Below are 27593 nucleotides of genomic sequence, written 5' to 3' on the forward strand. Positions count from 1 at the left end.
GTTTTGTTTTTTTTATTAAAGATAATGTGTCAACTCTAAAAATAATAAGTCAATCATAACCTTCACACAGAAATTGAATCCCAGTCTCCTGTGTGGAATTCCTGTTGACACAAAGTTCAGCACGAAGTACATCATTAGTTTTGCATTTAGTGATAAACCAAGGTAGTGGACAAACTCAAATTCTGACCTGATGATGGAGCCAGAAGAAAGTTTAATGAATCACCAAAGTTATTACAATTTTACCCAACAATTCAAATTGGACATCAATATATTTACAAAACGTTATGTCAATCCATCCAGTAGTTTTTGAGACATTTCAGTCTGAACCAAAAATTTCAACCTGATGGTGGCACTAGAGGAAAAGTGAGGTGATCCTCAACGTCATTATGATACCTCGACTTTGAATCATGAATTCATGTAAAGAATTTTATGTCAATCCCTTTTGTAGATGTTGAGATATTTCAGTCTGGACCAAAGTGGTCGACCAACCAGCTCACAGAAATTGCCCTCCACAGAACCGTGTCGCTTGTGTGACTGAAAACCTACACTTGTGGGGATGCTCATGTTCAATTTTGGACACTCCATCAACCTCCCTGTAATGCTCGTCTCAGGCCTCATTATGTGCTTTGCATTATTTGATAACTAGTATTTATAGCAGATATTCTTGGTCCTCAAAGAACCACACTGTTTGTTGTAGCCAGTTGAGCCTTTTTCTCCTGCCGCCCGCGGCTCAGATCTCCTCAGATCTGAAAAGTGAAATGAGGACAAGCATAACATTTTATTAACAATTTTATTCTTCCCAGAGGACGTGTTCCCACTTAGCCGTTACATGAGTTTTACTGCCACTCTTAGGCCTTACAGGCACATATAACTAAAGGAAAGATCATGCATATTGATTTTAATGTTTTAACACAGATATTGCATAATATTATAGGCTTATTGCCAAGAGATTTGTTGAGCATATTATCACTTCTTACGGGAGGTAATGTGTTCAGTGTCATTCTGAGACATGACTTGAGACTTGAGTCTTTAAATTTTATCCTCTAAGTTATTCATGAAGTGCAGCCTTCAACCCATGTTCATCTAGATCCACACCTCTCAACCAGCTGATGAACAGTTCTCTAACACTGAACCTCATCAATCTGATCTTAGCTTCTTTAGTTGGAAATACAGAAAAGGTGACCTTGCCTTTGCTTAATGTATCCTGTAAAATACTCTTGTGGAACAAAATACACGTTCATCACTTTTCAGCTTACAGTAAGTGCTTATTTATGCACTAATGGAGGAGCATGTCAGAAAAGATCAGCAGGGCGGCGTGAAATACATGTTGCTTTCTTCAAACTACACCTCAAATGGCAGAGCCACTATGCTGTTTAACTCACCGTATTCATTATCAACCAAACAGGTAATTTGAACAAAAGTATATTATTCACTTCATTGGCATTTCAACCAGCATATGTGCAACAACCAAGTTTTATCTCCATGCTCAGAATTGCTATATATTTCATATAATTAGAACATTTATTTACTGGGCACAGCAGTGTATCTGACCATTTCCATCTGACATTTAAAGGTCAAGTATGTAAGATACATAAGGGATGTATTAGCAGAAATGGAATATAATATTTCATTAGTTTATAATCACCTAAAAATAAGAATTGTTGTGTTTTCTTTATCTTAGAATGAGGCCTTTATCTAGAAAGGGCCATTAAATCCTATATACTGGTCCTGTAAGAATGAGTACTTTTGACTAGTCCTGGTCTTTCTCCAGTCATTGCAAGAAATTTCAAAATGTGAACAGATTTTTAAACATAATCAAGTGGGGTTGAATCTGAACTTTAGCTGCTTGAATGACATCTACATGCAAATCAAATCAAATTTTATTGTCACATACAATCATACACAGTACGATACAAAGGGAAGTTCTTAGGTGCTTAGCTCCAGAAGTCTAACAAATAGATAATGTCTAAAATATAAAAACACAGCTTTGCAGGCTTTTAATCTTGAAACTTGTCTTGACTTCTGTCTCCCTTTCATCATATGAATTAGTGAATCAGCTACAGTATGTGTCAGTACTACAAACAGTGCCTCTCTGTAGTAAGCAATCATGCATTCCCAAAAAGTTTTACAGAAGACAGACAGCTGAGAAAATGGCCAGTACTATTAAGAGTTATCATAATTTTAAAAAATGGAACATCCAAAGACTTTTGTGACGCCAATGATAGACGTTTTAAGCCGTACAGGGAAATAATAATTCAGCATACAGCTTGTTGACCCTCCAAATTTCATCACCCTTTTAAGTCCAAATTTTGGCTTCATCTCCAGCATCCAGCATGACTCTTTATGGTCGCTCATGGTTTGATGTTTATGGGAGCTTCATCAGAGTTTCCCAAGACAATTTCCCTAAAACCAAGAATCTGTCCCAAGAAATTCCATGAATACTAATGCTGTGCTGTCTCGCCTCGTAAGCCCCCCACTAATGCCCTTTCTGGAATATTCCTTGCCTTTGATAGGATTAGAGTTGTGTGTTTAGCAGGATAAAACGAATGAAGCACATAAAGTGCAAAGGCTGCAGTTATGGGCCAGCCCTCACCAGAATTTAAAAGGCGGAAATATCAATTGAGGCTAGAGGAGTGGCTAAAAGATCGATTTTAGCACTTCCCCTGATAATGTAAAATGACAGTAAGGGAAATTACATAAATCAGTCATGGAGAACGACTTTGTTATGGTGCCAATATTAATCATTTTAGGTCAAACATGAGTTTATGCTTTTGGCACATTCTTGGCATTCAAAGTCAGAATTCTTTGCAGCCTCCCTATGTAATTTGAGGAGATAAAACGCTGTTTCATCAAGATATGATGAAATATATTAACTTATATGTCCTAAAATTAAGGCTATTTAACAAGAGGGAAGATAAATATATTCAATGATGCTGTGCTCTGCAGTTTCTCATTCCAGCTTCCATTAGAGTCCATAAGACATCCCATTTTTTTAAACAAAATTTATAACTGCAAGCAGATTTGTTAACAATTCCTATGAGTTGTATCATCAAAGCATCTTTCAAAGCGGCTATTTAAAGGACCAGTGGGTAAGATTTAGTGCAATGTATTGGTGAGCTTGCACATTGCAACCACCTCATCTCTCCCTCCCTTTCCAAGTATGTAGAAGAACCTACGGTGGCTGCAAAACTCGCACTAAACATAAAAGATCGTGTTGCTTACACTGGCTCCATGTTTGTGTTCACCTCAGCCTCTGACTGAACATTCCCTTCAAGTAGGTGCACTCTCTGTGTCTGAGTTAATAAAATAAAGTACATTGGATCTGAACAGAATCCAATGTGACTCGGGGTGTTTACTCCACCAGAAACTCTGCTCTGCCCCCAGCTCTGTCCTCTGATCAGCAGCTGTCTGTGGGCGAGTGGTGGCTCTGTTTCTCTGCTCCACCCGGGTCTGCAAACTGATAACTTTTTCACTGAATATTGACAAACTCACACCTCCAGCTTACATCTTCTAGCTTCATACAATATGGCCAGCAACATTATACATTATTAAACTACTGTTATTTTGGGGTCTTGTTTTGGTTCTAACCAACCTTTAACCATTATTACTAAGGTCAACAGGGTCACTACAGTGGCTCTGTGCTTTAACAGAACAGACAGTAAAAACAAGGCAGTGCCCATAGTGAACATACTGCCCCAGGCAAAAACGTGATGTTATTGCAGTAATGTTTTAGCATAAATAGCCTGTTAATAAAATCATAGTTTGGAACTTATTCATGGATTAAAACATGGGCATTGTGTAGGCCAGGTCTATAATACGTAATATATTAACATTCTACACAATAAATATAACAATGCATTAGCAATTTTCCCTTATTTGTATGAAATTAAAATGAAATGGTTGAAATTTAATTGTTTTGTATAATGTATTTAAATTTTAATGAAACACGTTAGATTTTAAATGATTTTTTAAAATCTTATGATGTTTAGTTGACTTAAATGAAACAAAAACAATTCAGAATCATTCAAATATGACTATAATCAACAGTGGAAGAGGTAATGAAAAACATAATTTTTATTTCCAGGTGATTGTACACTAATTAAAACATACATATGAATATTACCTTCCATTTCTACCCTATTCTGCCAATAAACCCTGGTAAATCTTAGACACTGGATCTTTAAGTCAGCTATCTAGAAGAAAACAAAAGAGTATTAAGACTAAAAATCTTAATTTCCACTGAATAGATGCACATTTCTGAGCACCGCTTTGTTCTCCAAGAACTTAATAGACTTAAGAGCAATAAACTCGTCCACATCTCATTACCACTTTTGCCTGGTAAATACTGTTGTGTTAGCCCCACTTGCTTACTTTGGCCAGTAGTGGTGTCTCTCCTCTGGAGCACTTTGCACTAATGAAGAGGTGTCATGTTAGCTCAGGCCATGATGGATTGAAAAAACACAGCCTCTCAAGAGATCTCTGGCACGGCTCCGTATACGGGGGGAGATTGCCGATGTCAGTCCGAGGAGAGGCGGCATGTCTCTGCCAGATAAAAAGGCCCAGAGATGTGATTGATGCCGCTGAACCACAACCTCCATGCAAAGCTCAATCTGGATAAGCTGCTGGAAGCTCCAATATCAACAATTTGCTGATGGAATCGGGACGAGTGAACATGATGATATCTCAGTATCATTTTCACGCTGTTTTGTTTTTTCCAAGGTGCATGACTGTGTAGGAAATTAAATTTTTGGTTAGAATTATGTTGTTTTTTTTATGTTATACAAATGGGAATAGTGTTTTCAATAACTGGGGCAGAATTGGGACACTAGGTGTAACTGCAGCAATAACACTACCTGACAGCCAAGAAATTGATAGCAAAACCAGTGATCCTTTGTGATTGGAGAGAACTTTTCCCCTCTCTAAGCCCGAACCATCCTAATTAGTTTTCCAGTGCTGTAACTCACTGGCTGTCTCACTGAAATCCCAGTGAAAGTTTGGATTTGGCTGCTTTGCTGCTGCTGCACATTGGCTCATTCCCTCCCCCTCCTGACAAAATTTGCCAGAAAAGAGTTCTTTTTCCTCCCGTAAAATTTTGCAAATCAATGGAGAGTGCATATTATCCACTATCAACCTTGACCAGCTGTTAAAAATGAAGCAGCAACGCTGATGCCAACTGGAAGACAGAGTTTGGTTTTTACACACACACACAAACACGCAGTATATAAAAACATGCTTCTAACCATGAGCAAGAATGAACAAGTTTCTCTTTAAGAAACAGGAAGGTCAAATCAATACTGAACTCCTCTGCATGTTGAAAGAAGACAGACAGGGGACACAATGACCTTGTGTGAATTTTCAGGAATATGAGCATATGTCACTGAGGTGGAAAACCATCTACTGAGTAAATTAGTGTCTTTTTTCTTACTGTTGGATCTGACTGAGTATCAGAGATGCAGACTTGAGACCAATGGTAGACAGTCTGTCTGAGGGAGAGAGATGAGAAAAATGCATCCTGGAGGGTAGTTTATCATGTTTACTCCACTGGAAAGATGCCAAAAAGGGCACATCATGTCTTCTGCACTGAAAGGACACCCCTGAGGGCACTTCACCACATTTTCTCCACTGGAAGGGTGCTAGATCATGTCTTCAATGAGGACGTGCTAGATTTGACAAATAAACAATTAAATGTTGCAGTCCTCACTAGTCAGATCAAGAAAGAGTAGTCAGTTAAACTTTTTATTTTAGTCAATGTACATCACCTGCTAACTGTTACACCTAAGATCGTATGGGTGTTGTCATCAGCAAGGTGGGACAGAAGACATCTAATAAGCACCATTTGGCTTTGATCAAGAAAAGGAAAATAAGGTTGACTGAAAGCTCTTTCAGAGTAAACTGGCATATAACCACTCGATCAGAGCAATGCGTGACAACACGGAGCATAAACATGGACGCTGGTGCTGGTGCTAGCACTGCTAACGTTAGCCACTCTGTGTAGCAGCTAATGTAAATGATGTTTACCTGCTGATGCTGCGATTCTGCTCGTTCTAAAAAAAGATAAAATATTTTGTCATGTTTTGTAAGATAATTGTTCATAATGCATGGCACAGACTTTCACACATTTCAGTTGCATTTAAAATACAATTTGGTTATTACAGAATGACATTTATTGCTTAAAATGGCTCTTAATACATACAATATTTTTTGGACAGTGTTTAACCTTGGGTTAATAAATTATACTTGATTTTGACTGTTTTCTAGTTTTTTCTCACTTGTAGACTGGCTGACTAGTCTAGTCACCAGAAACATCCCTAGTTTTCTTCTCTGGAAGGACCACCCTAGAGGGCACTTCACTACAGTTTTCAAACTGGAAGGGGACTTTATCAGGCACTTTGTCATATTTTCTCTACTGGAAAGACACCTTAGAAGGCAATTTATCATGTTTTCATGCATACTGGGTCTCTGTGGTCGGTGCTTCATGATGTTTTATCTACCGTAGGGGCATTCAAGAGGGCAAGTTTGTGCCCCCCCCCTCCCTAAAAAAAAAACAAAAACAAAACAAAACATGGCTTATCTGGGTAGCCTCATAAGGACTTGGGACCTTCCTTACGCTTATACAGTTTCTGCACCCAGCCAAGACGTAGTCAGACACATAAACCCCTCATGAAACCACATATTATAATTTTTACAGTTTGGTTTTTGTACTGATTAAACAAACAAGGAGCACTGTGTCAACATGTGAATTTTAGAGGTGCCTGTGGGCAGATTTTGTTCCCACTGGACGACTGTTTCCCATTCTTTACAATGTTTATGCAAAGCTAATTTAACTAGCCTCTGACTGTGACTGTACTGTATCGTTATTGAACAGTTTTGAGGGTGGTATTTTTGCATATAACTCTCGGAAGAAAGTGAATTTGTGCATTTTCAAAAATTTTAACTAGTCTTTCAATTATTAGACCTATACATTTAAAGGCCTTGATCTCACTTAGCCTTGAAAATAAACAGTTCAAATTTGATGCATTTAATTCATTCAGGACATCTAAGACTTTTTCAGTGTATCTTGAAATACCCTGACTTTGACTTGCACCAGTAGACTTAAAATCAGCTCTTATGTCCATCACATAAGAGTTCACACTGAAAAGAAGGCTGCTGCATATATTAAACCTGACATTAAGTAAATGTTCAATATAATTCAGTGGCATGCATCCTTGTTTGCTGCTGAAGCCGTTGAGAGCTTACCCATGATTCACTCCAGTGTAGCGTTTGGCAGCGCGCCACATTAATCGCCAGGGTAATGGGAAGACAGGCCTATTGACCAGTGGCCCAATAGGACAGAGGGGCAGGACATACAAATCAAAGCTGTCCAGCCTCATATTGACCAGACTGTCCACAGGAAGCAAGATTCATTAGCTGGGTGATGGGGGAAAGAGATGGGGGCTGAGCACAGGAAGTCACAGGGATTTTATTCAGCCCAGATGCTGCCAGACCTGCACGAAATTATGGTCGGATACGTATTTAAAGGGCAAGACACCAATTAGAAGATAGTCCTTTTTAATAATCCCCCACAGAGAACTAGAATTCAGAGTACATAAGGCGTCTGTGTTTCTACTTTTCTACTGGGTGACTGTCAGCAGATGCATGTATCTACAGGGTGAAGATTCAGTGGTGCAGCAGACAGGAGTGTATGATAAGTGATGGAGGAGTGTTGACCCGTTGATGGTCCAGGAATCCGTGTGCTCTTCTGTCTTTCTTGTCACTAACCATATCTTCAGTCATTACAGACTGTCAAGTGGTGAAGACAAATGTAATTCAGGGTTTACTCACTGATAATGCTCAACATAAGGAGAGTTGACACTTTGCACATCAGAGTTTTTCACCTGTATTTTGTGCATCAAATTTGGCAACTTTATGAAAAAAGTGGCATACTGTTTATGCATTCACAAGAACTATCCATCACTAATTGAACTGGCATATTCTGTATACTGTTGTTCATTAAATCTTTCTCTCGGACTGCTGTGTGACAGAAACAAGTGGCGAGCTTCCCGATTAGTGAATTGATCTTGCAGTTGAAGCTCCATTCTTCTTCTGTTTTCTGTAATGTGCTTTATTGGCAGCTGATACGTCAGAAGTAAACGACCTTCATTCACAGAAGCAGGCCGCTCCTCTGTAGCTGCTATACTTTTTTCACATGCTATCATGGCTAATTGTGTGAATGTTGACTCAGCATTTACACCCAATGAATGCTGACTCAGCATATGTTCTTCTACAAAATTTTCTCCTGTGTTTTTTGGCATCTAACTAGTCACACATTTTTCAACGTAGGAACTCAATTTCATTTCAGTTTGGACATGTATTAGTTTCTGAAATATTCCAGGTTTTCTGGGAACATTTCCTCATTCTAAGTCAATTATGAATTCTTCAATATTGAAACATTTCCACAGTTTTTCGAACCATAACACCTCATTCAAACTTTCAGCTAGAAACTCCATTCAAATATGAAAATATTCTGCATATTTCATACATTTTAGCTATTATTCAACTGTCAAATCCCATTTAAACTTTTCAAAACATTCAGCTTTCTTTGAAACTTATAATTGGAGTCCTTCATCTTCTTCAAAATCCTTCAACTTCAACTCTTACTATTCATTCATACATTCACACAAAAACTCCATTCAATTTTAAAACACTCACAATAAGCTGGACTTTGTCCAGTTAAATATCTTCTAAACTATTCTATACTCAGAAAACTGTTAACTGGTTTTGAGACCTTCATAACAGCACTTGTGGACTGTGGAGCAAAACAGACTATTGTGGTTTTGATAAAGAACTCAGGAAATAACTGGCCCTTTTCCATCATTCTGTGAGCAGCCATGATATGATTTCAGGATTTTGGTGGTCAAAGGTCAAAGTTCAGTGTCACTGTGACCTCACAGACACGTTCTTGGCCATAACACAAGAATTCATGCACTAAAATTTCAACAAATGTCTAATAGGATACAATGATAAAGTGATGGTATTTATGTATAAAAGGTCAAAGGTCATCTTCACTGTAGCATCATAATGTTCAGCTGAATCATTCCTCTGTGCTCCTCTGTAAAGGTAGTCTCTAATGGAGACGGCATGTTTCTCACTGAGAATTATTCACTTTAACCATACATGTCAAAATAGTGATAACTTCCATTTTGCCAAAAATATGCTTAATATCCTCTGTTGAATCCCTTCAACACATATATTATGAGTCTTATCTTATTTTACATTAACTATAGCATTCTGTCCCTGTTTTTATGCTCAATCTGTCTGTTTCATATGAAGATTCTCATCTCATCTTGATGGTCTATTCTCATCTTTATCTTATTTTTACTTTTGCTATCAAGTGGGTTTCATTTCCTTATTTTGTATTAATTATGGCATTTGATCCCTCTTTTATATGAAGCACTTTGTGCCTGTAATTTATTTGTTGTAAAGCACTAATTTACTATACAATCAAATTTTATTACAATTATATTATTATTGACAAAGCCATCATTGATGTTAAATAAAGCCATCAGACTACCCGTCCTGTATGTAACAAACTTAATAGAGATCTCTGCTGTCTATATGAATGATTTCAAGCAAATGATAATTAAAACTAACAAAATAAGGTATTCAAGGTTTTGTTGACCACATTTGAAACATCTCACCTGATGTAATGTGTATGAGTGGAAAACAGTTCATTGTCTCAAGCATTAATTTGGTTAAATCACACGTCATTTTGCATACATTTGTCATATAGTGATACGTTACAAACAAAACATTAACCCTTCCTATAATTAAGAATAGAGGCACATCCACCAACCCAGTTCTTTGAGTAAAGGAGTGTGCTGTGACTGTCCCCTTGTGGGCAGAGTGGTGAACATCTTATTGGTGTTTCTAGGGGCATATAACCAAAAGGCCACAGGTTCTTGATGCTGTGCCAAAGTGCTTTTGAGACAGTAACTTTACAACGACAGTAACAAGACAATAAACATTTAATGTCTCTCTGGAAGTCAGGAGACAAGAGATTAATGACAAGCCTAAAATTATATGAGGAAATGTTATTTTTTGCAAAAAAAAAAAAAAAGAAGTCATAATCTTTGTATTTAAAACAAACAAAACAAACAAACAAAAAGAAAATGAATCAGTAGCCTTCACATTTTTATATGTGTAGCCCATCATTGTGTCACAATGTGCCTTCACTCCAATTTCTTTGTCTCATAACATCACAGACACTCATTCCCATATTAAACTGAATAATACATCTACAATCTTTAGCTTTTTACTCCTAATTTCAATATCATGTTACAGAGTGTGCATTTAAGGCCCCATCACAGAGTAAGTTTGCACACTATCGAGGGTAAGTTTTCACATTATATTTTTCAACAAATAATAATATGTATGAAAGTAGAATTTTTGCAGTTTTTTTTTTTTTTTTTTTAAATATTAATAGTATTTTCCAGGTTTACCTTTAACTTTAGCAGCTAAGTCGGCCTCTACACGGCTGCAGCTGGATATTGCTTATTGATGCAAATTGTCACATGTGATGATTTACCCCAAAAGCACTGAGACAGCTTGCCTCAGAGAGGCATTCATGCTATTGCTACAGTACCTATGTTACAAGCTACTTCTAGAACAGGACTTTGGTTTAGGCATTAAAATATATCTTTTCTCTACTCTGTTGTGTGAAAAAATAATATAATTGAACATACTCACTTATCAAAGTTTTCTTAGGCTACATATGGTTGAAAAATATGAAAATTGTTCTCCCCTCAGATTATAGTGTCAAATATTGCTTATTAAGAGCAAAATTACTACTTTTTTGTTTGTTTGTTTTAGATAGCACTGTCTGGTGTTTGAAATATAATCAGCATGTCAGGATGTCCTGCTCTCCTCTACATCATTTGGCTTACTGAGCAAAAGTCCATGTTTTTACAACTTGCTTTACTGGATTTTCAAAGAAACAAGCATTTACAGAATAATTGCACTAGAATGTTATTTGGCAAGATATAAAAATAAAAATACCACATCAAAAACAACAATACAACAACACGGGGTGTAAAAGAGAAATGGAACAAAACAAAACCAAATATATTTTAATACATTTATTTCCTATGGAGTCATAGGAGTGCCATAAAGAAGAATAAATATACACAACAATGGGAAAATAAATGTGGAAAATAAAGAGAAAGAAGTGAAAGAATAAATGTGGAAATAATAAAATCAAATATAGTCTATAAAAAATATTTTCACATTAATTTGATCATATATTTATGTACATATGTATATATTTTAGATATGTTTTTTTTTTTTTTTTATTTATTTACTTGCATATTTGATTATCACAGCCTAATTTAACATTTTGATCTGAGCCTCTGAGCCAAAATGGCAGCTGCCTGGGTACAACATATCTTATATTACAGCTAAATGTTACACTAAAACACTGCATGTTTCTGAAAAAGACAGTGTAGTGATTTAATCTTGATCCATATTTTGACAGTGTGATCTGAGTTTTGTGTGTGTTCAGATGACATTTTCCCCTTTACTTTATTAAGTAAATAAACATGCATGTGTTTTGGTCTGACATGCTGATGCTCCACTGCGACCTCTAGAGGAAGTAGATGTTGTTTACAGCACGTTGAAAGAAATGAAAATAAATAATAAATACATGACATATTTAAAAAGTATTTATAAAAAATATACAGGAAAAAATAGAGTAATTTATTATTTTATTTCTTTTCTATTTTACTGTAAAGTTTACCTGGCAACAGCTGAGGTAACCCCCTTTATACAACACACACGTCCTGCTCGGGTGAGTGATTTAACATTTACTGTGTGTGAATGAATCCAGTTTGTTATACACAGTAGTGAGTAAGTCTTCATCACTGCACACCTTTGCTCCTGTGAGGAGGGTGAATGGAGCAGCCTGGTCTGTACTGGAGGAGTCTGATGACTGACAGCATGTTACAGGTCTGTGAGCCAGGACACACGGAGGAGCACCGGGCTGTTTCCATCATCAGTAAGCCTTTCACCATCTTTTAATGCTCGTTTTATTTTAGTCGAAATAATCGCGTCTCTGTCGTGCATCTCACGTCGTTTTATTTGTATTAATTTCACGTCGTCGCTGTTATTTTCTTCGGGTCTGTAGTGACAGTGATGATGCGTTTACTGCGCCTTCACCATCGCTTTTTTCCCCACAGCAGGCTGCATAACAGATCTGTACTGATGTCCGTCAGGATTCCTTATTTTATACGACAATTCAGCGAGCAAATAATAAGTAAACCAGGCGATCTATTGATCTATAGGAGGCCTGATTGCTAACATTATTCAGTGTCAGTGCATCAGTAAAACGACTTCATTAGCCTCTACTTTTAAGTCCAGTTACCCATAATGATCAGTGATTAAACCGCGGTGAGGCTATAGATCTGCTTGTTCTGTAATTGTTTTACAATATGTATTGATTAGCAATATTATGTATCGAGTGTAATAGGTCTCCAGATACATAGATAGGCGTAGTCAGTTCCTGAATGCAAATTACATGTCAATTTTATTCGTAACGTAATGCATTGAATTAGAAAAACCTAATCAGACATTGAAAAATTGCACCATATACAAAAAAAATTGCACTTTGCAAATGATCCTACAAGAACCACAATAGGAGCAGTTGCTCAAAATGTTCATGTAAATAAAAGAATAATAAAAAAAACTACTATTCAGAAATCATTAAAGAAAAAAAACAGCCACAGAAATATCAGTTAAGTCACCATCACAAAACTGTCAACCAAAGAGGACTAACTCACATATACAGTGAAACAGATTTATCATATATGTCATATTTGCAATCAAAAATGTAATCAAGTAATCCTTGGCAATGTAAGTAATCTAAATACACTTTTTTGAAATGTAATCTGGGTTTATTATATTTACTTATTCTTTTTATTGATTATGTAATCCTGATTACATGTAATCTGTTCCTGCCCAACCCCAAACATACAACACACAGCAAAGACTGATACCACAAAATATCTGGCTAATAATCACTAAGCCTTTTGCATATCAGGCACAAGAAATCTTTGGTTATAGTGGCTCCATCAAATAAATAAAATATTAACAAAAATACCGAAAACAGGATGTATTTCATCTCTCCATGTCTGTTTTTGTCGAAGGTGACTAGCTGGATGATCTCGATGGTCTCCTCAACCTGATTGACCATCAGAAGATGCTGCCTTCATTTGCATATGGGGAAATGTAAAAGAGTGAACACACTCAGCCTACTCTTTGAAGGATTGAACTAATTGGAGCCTGATCTTATGAGGACACTCAGTTTCTTCCACAGCTGTGTGCTGTGCTGTAAGTATTTTGTGTTGTATGAGAAATTTTGTGGAACAGCACAGTGTTTATTTTAGGCCCAAAACTATATTCAGCATCAACTTACCCGCCAATTCTTTTCTCGATTAATTGTTCACCTTCCATTAAATGTCAGAAACTTGCTGATGCTGATTACAATTTCCTAACATCTTCAAATGGCTTGTTTTTTTCCATCCTACAAGCCAAAATCAAAATATATTCTGTTTGCTATCACAGAAGACGAAGAAGAGCAAGAAGTAATCTCTGAACTAGGTAACATTTGACATTTACTTGAAAAATGACTCACCTGTAATGTGCTGGTGTCTCTTTTACAGCTCAGAAAACAGATTTCACAGTTTGGCAAATACTTGCCATTTTTCTTTTTTTTAAATTTCAATTGTTTTACTTCTAATAGACCTTTTTCACAGCAGCCATTTTGACATTAAATAGCAGTAAAAACACAGGTGTCTATATCATTCAGCAGTGGATGCTATGTTAAGAAGAACAAAGAACTAATGTCCAAATGATCAGGGAAAAACTCTGTCACAACAGCTCTCACATCTTGCTGCGACTGAAATGAAACCAGAATAAATCTGTCTCTGGGTTTCTTTGTTTGTTCTGAAGAAACATCCGGCTGGGAAGTGAAGGTTCCCCGAGGCAGAGCCATGGGCTGCGGGGGAAGCAGGACTGACGCTCTGGAGCCGCGTTACCTGGAGAGCTGGACCAAGGAAACGGAGTCGACGTGGCTGACCAGCACAGACACTGATATCCCCCTGTCGTCCATCCAGAGCATCCCCTCTGACGGCTCTGAGGCCGGCTTCACCTCTGAGAAAACAATCAGCCCCGGTGAGAAAAATGAGTTACGGTTCAGTGGATGGATAAATGAATACTTAATTGATCTGCTAACGGGAACATGCAGTAATTTAACTGCTGAACAAATGAATAATACATGTATGATTGTATAAATTAGTGCTGAATTAGATTCCCACCATGGAATACAGGGTATTTGCAATTCTGATCGGAATTCTTTCTTAAAGGAGAAGTCTGTATTATATTTACTGTACTAAATTATACAATGACTATGATATGTCATCAAAGATTAAGGAAACAACAACAGCAACAACACTATAGCAACCACGTTCTCGTTTCCATTCTGGTGTGGAACGTCTGGTTTTGTTGTTTTCACATCAGTTCACTTTACCAGATTAATGTTGACTATTCGCAGAGTGAGTTAGTGTCTGTAAGAAATTGCTGATCTTTTAGAAGGCATAGATGTTTATAAGAGTAAAGCAATATATTAATAGAGTCTGGCAGCTTGTGATTTCTCCCTCTGCAGGTGAGTCAGTTATTAATTCATTACTAACGCTGAGTCTTGTTTTTCTATATGAAAGTTTATTTACATGTAATTCCCAACAGCTCCCTGTTTCAGTTTTACACACCCCGTCCTTTTTGAGGCTATCCCTGTAAAAAGGGTGTTGTGACTGTAAAAAGTGTTGCTTCTCAACCTTGATAATTAGTGTCTCTCTCTCTTAGGCTCAACTATATAAGGATTGCCTGCTTGCTCGGAGCAGGAAAAATGCCATGTCAGGCTAGTAGATCTAGAATTTCGTTTGCCCAAATGGGCAAGTGGTAAAAAAGAATTTAACTATTTTCATAATTAAGTAAATGCTGTTTTTAGCCTCTCAAATATGGAGATTTCCCCACTTTTATATCATTTATTATCATATTGACCTGAAAATCTTTGGGTTTAAACTGACAAAACAAGACATTTTAAAGACTTTGCCACTCTGGATTAAACATGACAATTAACTTAAGTCTTTGTAACTATAACTGCTGATAAATAAAACAATTTAAAAATTTACTTTGGACAATTAGATTTCTGAAACGTGTCTTGTCCTTCCTCTTGACTGCTTTAATGAGGGGAAACAGAAATATCAAGGACATTAGCATCTATTTTGGCCAGATAAAAAAAGGTTAAAAGTGAAATAAGTGTGCGAAACTTCACTAAAATCAAACGAGGGCAGTGTTTTCTAAAATAAGCCACACGTTGGTTAGTCTATTTGCTGACACACAGAGCAACTTGAAAAATAGCATCCTCACTGAGAGTGTGTATTTTCACATCAGTGGGCTTTTGTTTTCAGGATAACAGGCTTAGCTTTACACTGACAAACAACTGACAGAGTGGGACTCTTCGTCACTTGTCATTGTCAAAGTATAATGTTGCGTTTGTTTTGGACTCGTGTAGATTCAGTGTCCCTGCAGGCAGCCTGCCTGAGCTTCGACTCTGGGGAGGAAAGAGCGGAGAAAGAACTCAGTTCAGTCATAGACTAGCTTAAACATAGACTTGCTCCTTTAAATTTCTGTATCATCATGTGTTCACTTGCATCCTAATGCCATTTTGTTGGTCTTTGTATTAAATGTACAAATGTACACATCGAAAAACCAGTCTAAGAGGGTTCACCCTTTAAGTCATATGCTGTCAGTAATTTGAATGGATTAGCAATGAGCGGTCCTTTCTTTACACTCCTGACATCAAAGTGAAGTGTGACACCTATACAGTATGTGTTAGTCTATCTTCTCCCAGGAGGCAAAAATCCTATGTGTAAGAAGAGGTTTTGCACGTCTGACTCAAAGAAGAATCCATTATGCATGAAGAAAATTGAAATGAGGATGGAAAGCGTCCCTTGTGCTGCAGTGAAGAATAATGTAAGACATAAGGATGCTTTAGAAACCTTCGTTCTTCTTGTGTTAGTCGCTGCATACAGCTCAGAAATCAGACGGATCTGACCATGACGCGGTTTGCTCTTTGTTAACTCGTCTGTTACACTGAACTGTGGGTGAGCTGTCTTTGAAGCCTGGAGGAGATGAAGCAGTAAATGGGCATAATAGGTGCATCAAAAGACACAAACAAGACTTGGCTCTCATGGCAACAGATACAGCTGTTAGTGACAACAGCCTTGATGTTATTGTGAAGATAAATTCACTCTGTGACGATAAAACAGATCCACAATCGTCCGATTTAATCAGCAGCTGGCACCACAGAGATCGTATCAAACAGTGTACATCTGTCTAAGGCAAGACACTACAGGTGTCTACAGGGTAAAGCATATTAATCTATATCACCATTAAACTTCGCCAGTTAATCACTTACATGACAGACAGTTGACCCGTCCCTTTCAGAACCTCAGTCAGCTGACTTCTTTCTTGTTTCCTGTACCTGGATATGCTCTGTGCTTGGCTCGTTTAGGTGGAAAAGAAAATCAAATTTTAAAGATGGTTAAAAGATGTTGCTGGTAGACCTGTAAAGTCAGCATACATAGTGAGTTAATGTTAGTACAACACAAGCTAACTAGCTTATCTACATAAGTTGTTAGCTGGCTGGTTACATCTGATAGCTAATGCTAACAAAATGCTGGCTAACTACGTAAATTCTTAGCTTGCTAGTTAGTTAGCATTTTGCTAATTTAAGATGCTACTGTATGTCGCTTTGATCCATCTTTAAAATTTGGTTTTCTTTTCAACACAGATGAGCAACTGCTATTGGAGCACAGAGCAAAACAGGGGTGGGACTTTAAAGGGTCAATAATTTTTTGCATTACAAGTTCTGAAAATTCAGAATTTTTTTTGTTTGAATATGTAATAATTTGTATAAACTACCAAAAACAGAAATCAGAACATTAGATGAAGCCAGGCTCGGATATCTCTTTTTATGACTAAATCAGAAAATACTGTCAACAGCCCAAAAAAAAAAGTTTTCGTCATGTTTTTAGAAATAAAATGTTAAGCAGGCTATGACTGATATATGAACAAACCCAACTGTAAAAACCCTCAGAATATAGACAGGAATAAAACTGTGAAGTATGTAAGGAAGCACTACTCTACAGGGAGGATAGATCAGTATTTTTGAGGTGTGGTACTTATCCACAGTCAGTGTATTACCTGCAGAAGATGACAGTCCTTAACACTCAGTTTTTTACCCTGAAGCAGTCTGAGACTGTGGGCCTCCCCTCAGACAGAGTTCGGTAAAAGATGACCTGCCTTACTTTACTTTTATATCATTTTGATTCCTGAATGTCTGTGGGATCGTGATTATGTTATTTTATTACATACTCAACAACTGACACTTATTAAATAACTCAAGACAACACCAAATACATAAAAAGGGTCTGTCCAAAGGCGTTTATTAGTTTCTGACTCCAGTAAAGTTAAAAAAAAAACAAAAAAAAAACAGTTAATTTCCTTTCCTTCCAGTTAATGTACTATTTTTTCACTTCCATTCACTGAACCTTGCCTGAAACCGTTTTGAGCCCCCCTGGGGAGACCGGCCTCCCACTTTCAAACCTTCTGCTCTATAGTGAGCAGTATATCGATTTTTTTTTTTAGACACATATGAGTCATCATCTTGCATCATCGCTCACAGGTGTGTAGTCACACAACAGCTATTCTTCTGTCTATAACACACAGCACGTTGCAGTGTGTTGTTGTTTGCAGAGAGCGGTCAACATGGATCAGTCCAGCTGAGTCATTTGTGCTGGTTCTGTGTGTTTAATATCAATAACATCATCCGGTGCACTTAACCCACACTCGAAGAGCAGACCAAATATTGCTTCAGATTGATATTCCATGTGTTTTCCATTATTCATTGCCCTTCACTGCTCCACACTCTCACACATTAGTTCAGTGACGCACCTGTTCGCTCTGACCTGTGACTAATGCTGTTTGATTTACAAACTACCCGCTTCTTCACCACACAAATCATAGTGTGATAATAGTGATATTGGCAGAGCTAGACAACATCATTTTTTGGATTACTTTGAAAGAAAGATACTCAGAGGAACCATAGTAATGAATGTAAGGTCAGTAAACACCAACAGGTTACCATTTCCCAGAGCTAAAAGACTGCATTATAAATGTATAACTAACAATTATGTATAACTATTTTGAGGTCAACTTCTTGGCTCCAGAGATCCAGTAACAATTAATCAGCTTTTATTATTTACTTTATGTCCAAAAATGATACAGTTTTATCCCTTAAACAGTCTAGTCTGTTATAGTTTTCGATTGTATGGATAATTCATCTAATATCGTCAACTGTGGTAGGCAGTGTGTTTTGGGGCACAGATTTCATAATAACCTTTCAGCATATTGTAATTCAAGAGGTCTGTAAGAAAATTAGACTTCTGCTCCTCTTGGCACTGTTTTAAGGCTTTAGAAGATCTACCGTCTGGCTTATTTCAGAGAGGACATTCCTATTGGCTGTTCTAGAAATGCAGGCGAAAGTCTGACTCAGTGGTGGAAAATTGTGATACATTTTTCAGTAACTCCACTAACAGTACAAAACATGTTTTTGAAAACGTCCCCGGCTCATTAAGTGCATAAAAGAGGCGTGAAGACAGCGGGGGGGGTAACCATGATGAGTCACGGTGAGAGAGACCTCACACTGTAGAGAGCCATCCCTACAAAGGGCAAGAGACTCCTGCTGTTGTTTAACCTTGTGGGTTTGGTGGGAGGAGCTTAGCAGAGTCATACAAGGCCACAGAGAGAAGCAGAAGGTTTTGCATTGTGTATTTTCAATTGTAGCCTACTGCAGCTGTAATAAATATTAGCTGTATCATGATCCAAATATATTTTAATATCACAATTATATTTTTCGATTTTAACATTTTTTAAATTTTGCGGTTGTTGATTGACTATCGAGTCTTGTTTTGTAAAGATCAACAGATGACAGCTTTTAAGCCTTGGCAGCTGTCATTTATATCAAGTGATATCAAGCGTGATATAACAGCTGGTAAGCTATTCTGTGTCATATTTGTAGTGTTATTTTTTCTTCTGACTGCCACTGGATGCTGGATCAGCAGAGTTAGAGAGAAAAAAGTACTGGGAGAATCGCTGAGTCTATCTTTCGATTTAATTCCTGAAATTAAAAAGCTCTTTTTGATCGATTTAATATTGAAATTGTGATGCCACTAGTAAATTTCATAGGCTCTATTCTATTTCTGTTTTATATTTCTTTTGTAATTCCCTCTTTTATAAGAATTGTTTGCAATGTTCTTTCTTGATAACTCCACATAAAAAGATAGTGTAATTCCATATAATATGATTTATACATTTTATTAATTGTATTGTTCCTTTGACCTTTTGAATGTTTTTTTCTCGCAGTCTTAAGAGGTACCGCACTGTTAGATACTGCTGCTGCAGACAGCAGGTGTGTGTATTGGGACAGAGATAACATGTTTGATCCATTCAGGATAATTCTGTGTATTTTAGTGAGTAAACATGTTTAGTGAGGGGCCTCCTCAGTGTCGGGGGCTTTGATTTGTTCGAGGGTCAGCAGGTCACATTCAGCAAAAAGACGGCCTGCATTCACACTCAACCATGACAAACTGACAGTACATGATTCACCCCCAGATCCACTGTAAAGATTTCAGGCTTGTTTTGAGATTCGTTGTAAGGGTTGCTGAGGTTTTGTTTCGTTCCAGTTCCAGATTTCTTTGAGGATGGCCTCCCTCTTCCCGCTCAGGCTTACCTGAAGGTCTGTTCAGCTGTGTCTGAGGCAAGTCTGAACGACGTGAAGCCCAGCAGCCCCCCGGCAATACTGGGCTCTCCACCCAAGGAGGCGGTGTTACCGTCGTCTGGCACCACAGTGCAGCGCAGGAGCGTCCTACACACCGAAGAGATTGTAAGAGTCTCCCCTCTGTATTTTTAAATACTCCAATTCGCTATTTAAATAAAAGAGCCGTACAGTTTTGTGCTCAAGAATATTGTTTTTTTCTCTTTATTTTTCCATTATTATTAATAATCAGACAAAATGGCAGGACAATCGGATGTCAACGAAGCAGGTGACCATCACGGTGACGCAGAGCATCCACCAGGTGGACAAGAACGGGAAGGTGAAGAAGTCGCTCACCACCTACGAGGTTATGAAACCTGTGGAGAGCCTCAAACAGGCAGCCACACAAAACACTTGAGAGCAGGAGAGACTGGAAGAAGCCAAAGAAAAATTAAGACAACTGTGACGTGAGACTTTTAGATTGTCATATTAAAAACATGCCTCATTTTCATAAAAAAAAAAAAAAAAGTTTAACTAGGCTGTGTTGTATTTAATACTGTAAGATGTATTTCTATGGTGCCTGTTAACAGTAATGTGTTACTGTACTTTGACACATTGAAGACACTGACAAAAAATACAAAACATGACATTTTACAGTGAATACAGTATCAGACCAAAAATAAAGGAAGAATCCATAACACATATAGCCGGCAAAATCACCGGCATATTTCTCAAGTGAGCAAGACTCTAAAAAGTATTTTAACCCAATTTTAAGGATTAATCTACGTGTAAAGCTATTGCAGTATTATTTCAAATCATTAAATATTCACAAATTATAAATATACTCTAGTTTTGTTATTTGACATTGATACACAACGTGAGGTTGCTGCCGTGCTACAATCCGTATGGCTCAGGAAACTCACATTGATTGTGATGATTGCACTATTGACAGTGAAGCCTGGACAGGAGTTCGTGATGACAATGTAAACAACAACTGTCTTACTACATTGTGTCATTTTGTACAATACAGTGTTAAATTTTCTTATCTAGTCATCTGTGTTTTCTTATGACAATAAATAAAAAAAAATAATTTATGCGTTTGTTTTGAATTACTTCGTAAACGCTGTATATGTTCAAGGAAAATCAGTTTTAATGACAAAAACATGGGATAACAAACATGTTGGCACAGTGAAGACAAAAGACAAAACACACTTTTCTGGGATCATCACACAGCATATATCATGTATAGCATGTAGCATTGTAGCATCTTCTCTGGCAGCGTGCATTTTGTGGGAGCAATCGAGCAACTGCAGATCAAAGTGGTCCTTTGGGTTCAGTGACAGTTAACAGCAGTTCAGCAGGTCAGCTTTGTGTTGACAGTGTGTGGATCTGTTTCTGATGGTCGTAATGTATTTGTCCTGATCTGAATGACGGCTCCTCCTTCTCCATCCACTCCTCCGCACAGAAGTCTGGGAAGAAGAAACTGATTTCTCTTTGTGCCGACTCAACAGAATCTGGAGAGAAGGGAGATTGCAAATATGAACCATAAACCACCATAAACACTCAGTAGTTTACTCTGTAGTGAGCAGTAAATCAAGATTTCAGACACTTATGAACCATCATTTTGTGCAATCATTCACAGACACAAAAGTCCTTGTTAAAGGGACAGTACACTGCAAAATCAAAAATACATATTTTCACCCTGGCATGTAGTGCTTTTTATCCATCAAGATTTTTTTTTTTGGGTGTGAGTTGCAGAGTTTTGGAGACATCAGCCATCAAGATTTCTGCCTTCTCTGCAATATAATGGGACCGAATGGCACTTGGCTTGTGGCACTCAAACCACCAAAAAAATACACTTGAAAAACTCAAAACCAGTGTCTCTTTCTAAAAATCATTTTACAATCCACTATTCTATTATTCAAATATTTTGCAATGCAACTTCCCAAAAGGATGTAGTTTAACACAATTGTGTTTTTGCCCCATAATTAAAATAAATGATTGTTTGTCAAAGCTAAACTGACAAAAATTGACAATGCATGTGATAATAAATACATGGGTGTCGGACATGTTGCAAACCTGTAAAACAGGACACTCATCACGCGTCCTACCTGAGCCATGAGTCGTGTTTCGTGTGTCTGTGAGTCCAAACTGGGCCCTGATTGAAGCAGGTGAGGTGTATCTGGCTCTGAACACTTTGGTCGGCCCCATCAGGTCTCTCCAGTGACGTATGGCGTCCTCTCTGGCTAAAATATATGCTCGCATCGGACCACTGTGGGGAAGAATTCGATAACCATTCAACCATATTCTGCTCTGTGTGGCTATTAGAGACATTTCATTTTAAACAGCAACTCAGTCAGCTTTCGTTTCCAGGTTTTTCAAATAGAGACTCTGCTCAGCCATCAGTAAAATGCAGTGACTCCTCTCCCTCAACCCAGGGGGTTTATATATAACAGTGTCCTCATGCAGAAACCTACATCAGATCACTGAAGGAAAATGTTTTCAGAAGGGAAAGAATAGCAGTTTGACAAATTCTCTAATGTTTGAATTTGAATTAATGAGGAACACCACTGGGAAGCAAAAGAATGATATAAAAACCTCAATAAAACAAAAAATAATGGAACTGCCCTTTAAACATTGGACGCTTTTCTAACCCTGACAGCATCCAGAGAAAGGTTGCTGTAGCAACCACAGAGTCACCACTGCAAGGAGACAGAAATGACAATGTGAATGCAACGACCTTTTTACTCTCCAGTGGGGGCAGGTGGAGCTATTGTGAGCAGGCTACATGGGGACAACTGCTCCAGGGTTCTGTGCTAAACATGGCAGTCCGCTGATAATTGAAACTCCTGTTGTGACGTTTCAGAAAATGATTTATTGGTGAGCATGAAAAAGGAGCAGCATCAGCTGAGGTGTTTTCTGTGTCAGCCAGGTGGATTATCAGGTGTGGAAATTTCTCCTTTATTCTATTTAAAATACATTAGACAGAAAACATTTATCCAAATGCATGACAGTAGGGTTGCAAATTTTGCACATTTTCCTTAACCAGTGGTTGAAAACGCTCGATTACTCATTAATAATTTATACGATACAAAACTCTAAGTTTTCTCATTCAACTAATGGCTGTCAGATAAGACAATGTCAAATGAGGCTGTCAATTATTATTACAGATTACTACATATTTAATTGGTTAATTCTTAATGATTACCTGATTAATCATTAACATCTTTACAACAAATCATCAGTCAGTCATCCAACACCATCATGTCAATGTTTAGGAAATGTACATCTGTGATGTCAGAGCGGAGGCTTACCTTGACATGAATTCAACAAGTCTTTGGTAGAAGAATCGCCCTGCAAAACAAAAAGCTCAGTTAAACTTTAACAATTAACTCTAAAATACTTTAAAATATCAATATAATTCTTAACTATTAAACTTAACTATAATCTTCACTGTCTGCACTGATGTGAGAAGAAAATCATCATAATAAGATACAAGATTTATTCATCTTTACACAACAGGGTTCCCTCGTCGCTACTCAAAAAGAAACATTTAAATTATATGCAGTAAATTGGCTGAAGAGATCACTTCAGCAAGGAATGACTCACTTGTTTTAACCTACATGTCTGCTAAAACGAGCTGCTGACTCATTTGTTTCGTCCGACAGAGTCACTACAGGAGAACTACACTAGAACTTGGTTCATATAAATAAATCTGAGTACAGATCAGTTGTGTCTGCACCTGAATGTTCAGCGTAAAACCTCTCAGAGTCCTGTCTCCTCCACACAAGATCTTTGCATCTGACAATCACAAAGTTGTTGTCCAGGATTCTCTGGTGAAGAGCCTGGAAGAAAGAAAAACGTTGTTGTTCTACCTTGTTGTGCCATTCTGTAGGTAATGATAATCAATTAACTATATCTAAATGTTATCTAACTATATCTAATGTTTCATGGTAGACATTCCTTTCATAATGATGATACTGAGATTCTTCTTTGCTGCTGTTAACACGGTAAATTTTCTCGTTGTGGGACCAATAAAGGAATATCTTATCTTATCTCTTATCTTCTGATTCTACTGTGAATTAAATTGAGAGTATAGCAGGCTTACACTGTGTCAATGAACAGGCTAATCCTTGGAATTATTTTATTTGACGCAGAGCTACAGATAAAGACACTTAATTTAGCCATCAAAAGATCAATTTATTCCACAGTCTAAATCTTTTGGCAAAACTAAATTGGGAGGTGGATTGTGCAACATGATGGACATAACTGTCGAACATTTTGAATTCACCATTTATACTTGCCTGTATTTGAGATGTGATATTGTACATACACAGGTCTCACCAAAAAGCAACTGAACAAATTATGATCTTTACCATCGACTGCATTTATATTTTTTGCATTGTGTTTATTTTAGATATGTATGTTTTATACTTGTTCCTTTATTGACATATTATATTTGCACTCTTCCCTACTTTGTACTACAACTGCTGCACAACAATTTCCCTCAGGATAAAAATAAGTTTTATCTTACCCATCATTTTAAAAAGGTTAGAAGAGCGTGGACAGTGACTGAATGTCCATCTGCATTCTGTCAGTTCCTGACAATGTTAACTTGCATTTGTATTTGTTTGTATATTTATCTTCTATTTGTATTTTAAATTTTCCACAGTAATCATTATTCTTGCACTGCTTGCACTTTTTAATCACATTTGCTTTACTGTAATTTACTAGCTATGTTTGCCCTACACATAATCTGCATTTTCTCTTGGTTGTACATTTATCATCAATCTGTAGTTTATTTTATATTTTCCATAGCGCTCATTAGTCTTGCACTATTTTTACTTTTCATCTTACGTTTGCATTACCTCCATCAGCACATACTCTAGTACTGTGACAGCTCTCTGCAGAGGTCCTGATGGCTACACTGTCACTTTACTGCTGTGTTTTTTATTTCTCTATGTATGTCAGCTATTTATTTTGAGAAAGGAGAGGCAATATAATGATCTTCTCCCTGCAATACAATGCACAAAGCACAGAAGTCTGAACGAGGAAAGTTTGGCCTAAATAAGTAAATCCTGACATACAGAAATGTCAATAAAGTGAACTGCTTAATGCCAATGACATGACAGTAACAGCCCTTTACAGTAAAATACATTATATTATTGAAACTATTATGCTAACACTAACAGACAGTAACAGCGAGGTGGTGTGTGTGTGTGTGTGTGTGTGTGTGTGTGTGTGTGTGTGTGTGTGTGTGAGCTCACCTCTAACATGACAGGGTGAGCTACAGCATCTGGTTTGATGACCGCCAGGGTGAGCTGCAGCACTTTGGACAGACGACCAGCTGTCAGTAACATCTTCTACAGAAAACAGACACATCACACAGAACTGTAAGCTACATAACTAATGATACACACAGAGATTTGACGCATTGTTTATCACGAAGCCTTAAAAATAATCTACATTTGATGAGAAAAAAACATTAGCAGAAATGTGCTAACACTCATGAATAGTTCATACATACAAACCTGTGTTGTGATTTGTTTCCTGTTCAGTTTGAAGAGGGAAGAACAGCGCGAGGCGCCGCCATATTGTCGCTAATACAGACTCGTTATTTTAATATTAAACCTGCACTACCTGTCTTTAAATACAAGTCATTTTAATTTGCTTTATGTAACCACACACTGCAATATTAACGTGACATTATGCGAATATTCACTGAATGACTCCTCGCACCGTTCAGTCCGCTCGTAAATACTGTCCCCGGAAACAAAAACCAGTACATCATGTTCCCACTGCGAGGGAGACTCCAAATAAAAACTCACAAACTTATAACACACACTGTTGCATTTCACAGCTTAGTTAATATGTGTAAAATAAATAGTATTTGTAAAAGTTAAAACATGCCTCTTAAAGTGAGAGACACGTATTTAGAGGTCTTGACTTTTTAACTTGAGCTTCTGTGATTAGAAAAAACTATTTATGTTGTGCATATAACTTTATATTTATAGTTACTGAATCTGTTATTTTGCTGGCTAACATACTTATCTAATATATCATAAACTAGACCAGTAAAGGTTTGGTCCAGTTCAAAATCTTTAGGACAAAGGTTCTGATTTTCAAGAGAAATGTATTAGAGAGATATTAGACATGTTGAGATGTATACATCATGGGTGTGTTTGACTCTTAGTGTATAAGTGAATTTAAATTTAGATTCTGATTATTTAAAATAATATGCAATACATTATATATACAATGCATATATAATGTAAATAAGAGAAAATAAAATAGGCCTAATAAAAAATATAAAAGAAACAATCACAGGCCTAGATGAATACTTCAATTCTTATTTGGGAAAAGGAAATAGTTTGAATGAATAAATAATGACTGCTAAAAGGGTAATAATGAGATAAATTTAGGCTATAATGAAGTCTTCTGTGGCAGAGAGTCCTGACCATGGATCCCTATCTGAGAACCACAGACTCTCTTTACAGTGGAAATAAAAAGATAAGTGAATTCTGTTTCTGGTAACAAGAAGAAGAAGAGGAGGAGGAAGGCATACTTTATTAAGCTCTTGCGCGAAATTACAAAGCAACGCTATTAGCAACTCACAACTGCACTGCAGCAAAGTAGATTCCTTCCATTAAAGTGCTTGAATTAAAAAAAAAAGAAGCAGAAATGCCTTTATTTCTTCATTTAAGAAGATTCTACATGTATTTGTTCCAAAGTCATTTCAGAGTTTACAGAACCTTTAGGACTGAGATCACATAAAAGCTTTGACAACTCACAGTGATAAGTATTTCAAATGAAAAGTGTTTCACCTAGTCTTAAAAAGTGGAACCGCAGCGGTGGTGTAAATATCAGTAACACACCATCTAATTAAACTTCCTCTTCCCCTTTCACCAAATAAAACAGCACTCTTTTTATGTGATATTACACTGGTTTTACTTTGATGTGTCTCATTTCAGGAACTATGAATCTTTAATAACATTAATTGATTTTTTTTTCTTACAAGTATATCCTCTTTGAACATCAGAATTAAATACACAGTGTTCTCAAATATTCTCACTGACTCTAAAGTGAAATTCTCCAGAGTTGCAGCCTTATGAAGCAAACAGTGTGTCTCATCTAAATGACACTTCACATCTTTGAAATATATTATAGGTGAATTATTAATGTATAGATGCTGTAGTAGCTGATCTGATAGCTACATGCAGGGACTGGACTGCAGCGAGGGAGATTTCTGTCTGTGGAATTTCATCAATGTGGGAGATCAGACATTCAGTATGAGTTACAAACACGGAGCACATTCCTGCAATGCAAAATGACCACACCCTTCAAAAGAGGAGGTGTGTGTGTGTGTGTGTGTGTGTGTGTGTGTGTGTGTAGTGTCTGACATTCATAGAGAGAGAATAGGAGCGAAGAAAGGGGGGATGGATGTCCCACATAGGTTTCTCCCACCTGCCCATGTCATGTGACTTGGGGTGACACCACAGCTGTTACCACCCATGAGGGGGATGGAGAGGACGAGAGGAGGTGTTGGGTGGGTGAGGGGTTCAGTGGAGTGAATGTTTTAGGATATAGCATAAAAACCTCTGTACCTACAGTATATACAAAACTTGTCTCAAGTCTTGTATTATTATTTATTATACAGTTATTATCAGTGGTGGAAGTAATCAGATTT

At 37.2% G+C, this 27593-nt stretch overlaps 2 protein-coding genes across 2 annotated transcripts; one reads left to right on the top strand and one right to left on the bottom strand.

The window, feature by feature from the left end:
- The first annotated feature begins 11883 nt into the window (after positions 1-11883).
- Positions 11884-20530, top strand: baalcb (BAALC binder of MAP3K1 and KLF4 b). Its single transcript, XM_084737331.1, has 5 exons — positions 11884-12028; positions 13176-13359; positions 13981-14202; positions 19836-20035; positions 20160-20530. The coding sequence occupies exons 3-5, from the start codon at positions 14022-14024 to the stop codon at positions 20322-20324; spliced, it is 546 nt and encodes a 181-aa protein (XP_084593457.1). The 5' UTR covers positions 11884-12028; positions 13176-13359; positions 13981-14021; the 3' UTR covers positions 20325-20530.
- Positions 20531-20538: 8 nt separating this feature from the next.
- On the bottom strand, positions 20539-25677 carry nme6 (NME/NM23 nucleoside diphosphate kinase 6). Its single transcript, XM_084737332.1, has 6 exons — positions 25438-25677; positions 25174-25269; positions 23649-23751; positions 23221-23260; positions 22018-22178; positions 20539-21420 (listed from the first exon to the last, which is right to left on the bottom strand). Exons 2-6 carry the CDS (start codon positions 25264-25266, stop codon positions 21269-21271), a joined length of 549 nt encoding a protein of 182 aa, XP_084593458.1. The 5' UTR covers positions 25267-25269; positions 25438-25677; the 3' UTR covers positions 20539-21268.
- Positions 25678-27593: the final 1916 nt, after the last annotated feature.

This window comes from Lutjanus erythropterus, chromosome 15, assembly GCF_056507025.1.
Source record: "Lutjanus erythropterus isolate fLutEry1 chromosome 15, fLutEry1.hap2, whole genome shotgun sequence".
Lineage (NCBI taxonomy): Eukaryota > Metazoa > Chordata > Actinopteri > Lutjaniformes > Lutjanidae > Lutjanus > Lutjanus erythropterus.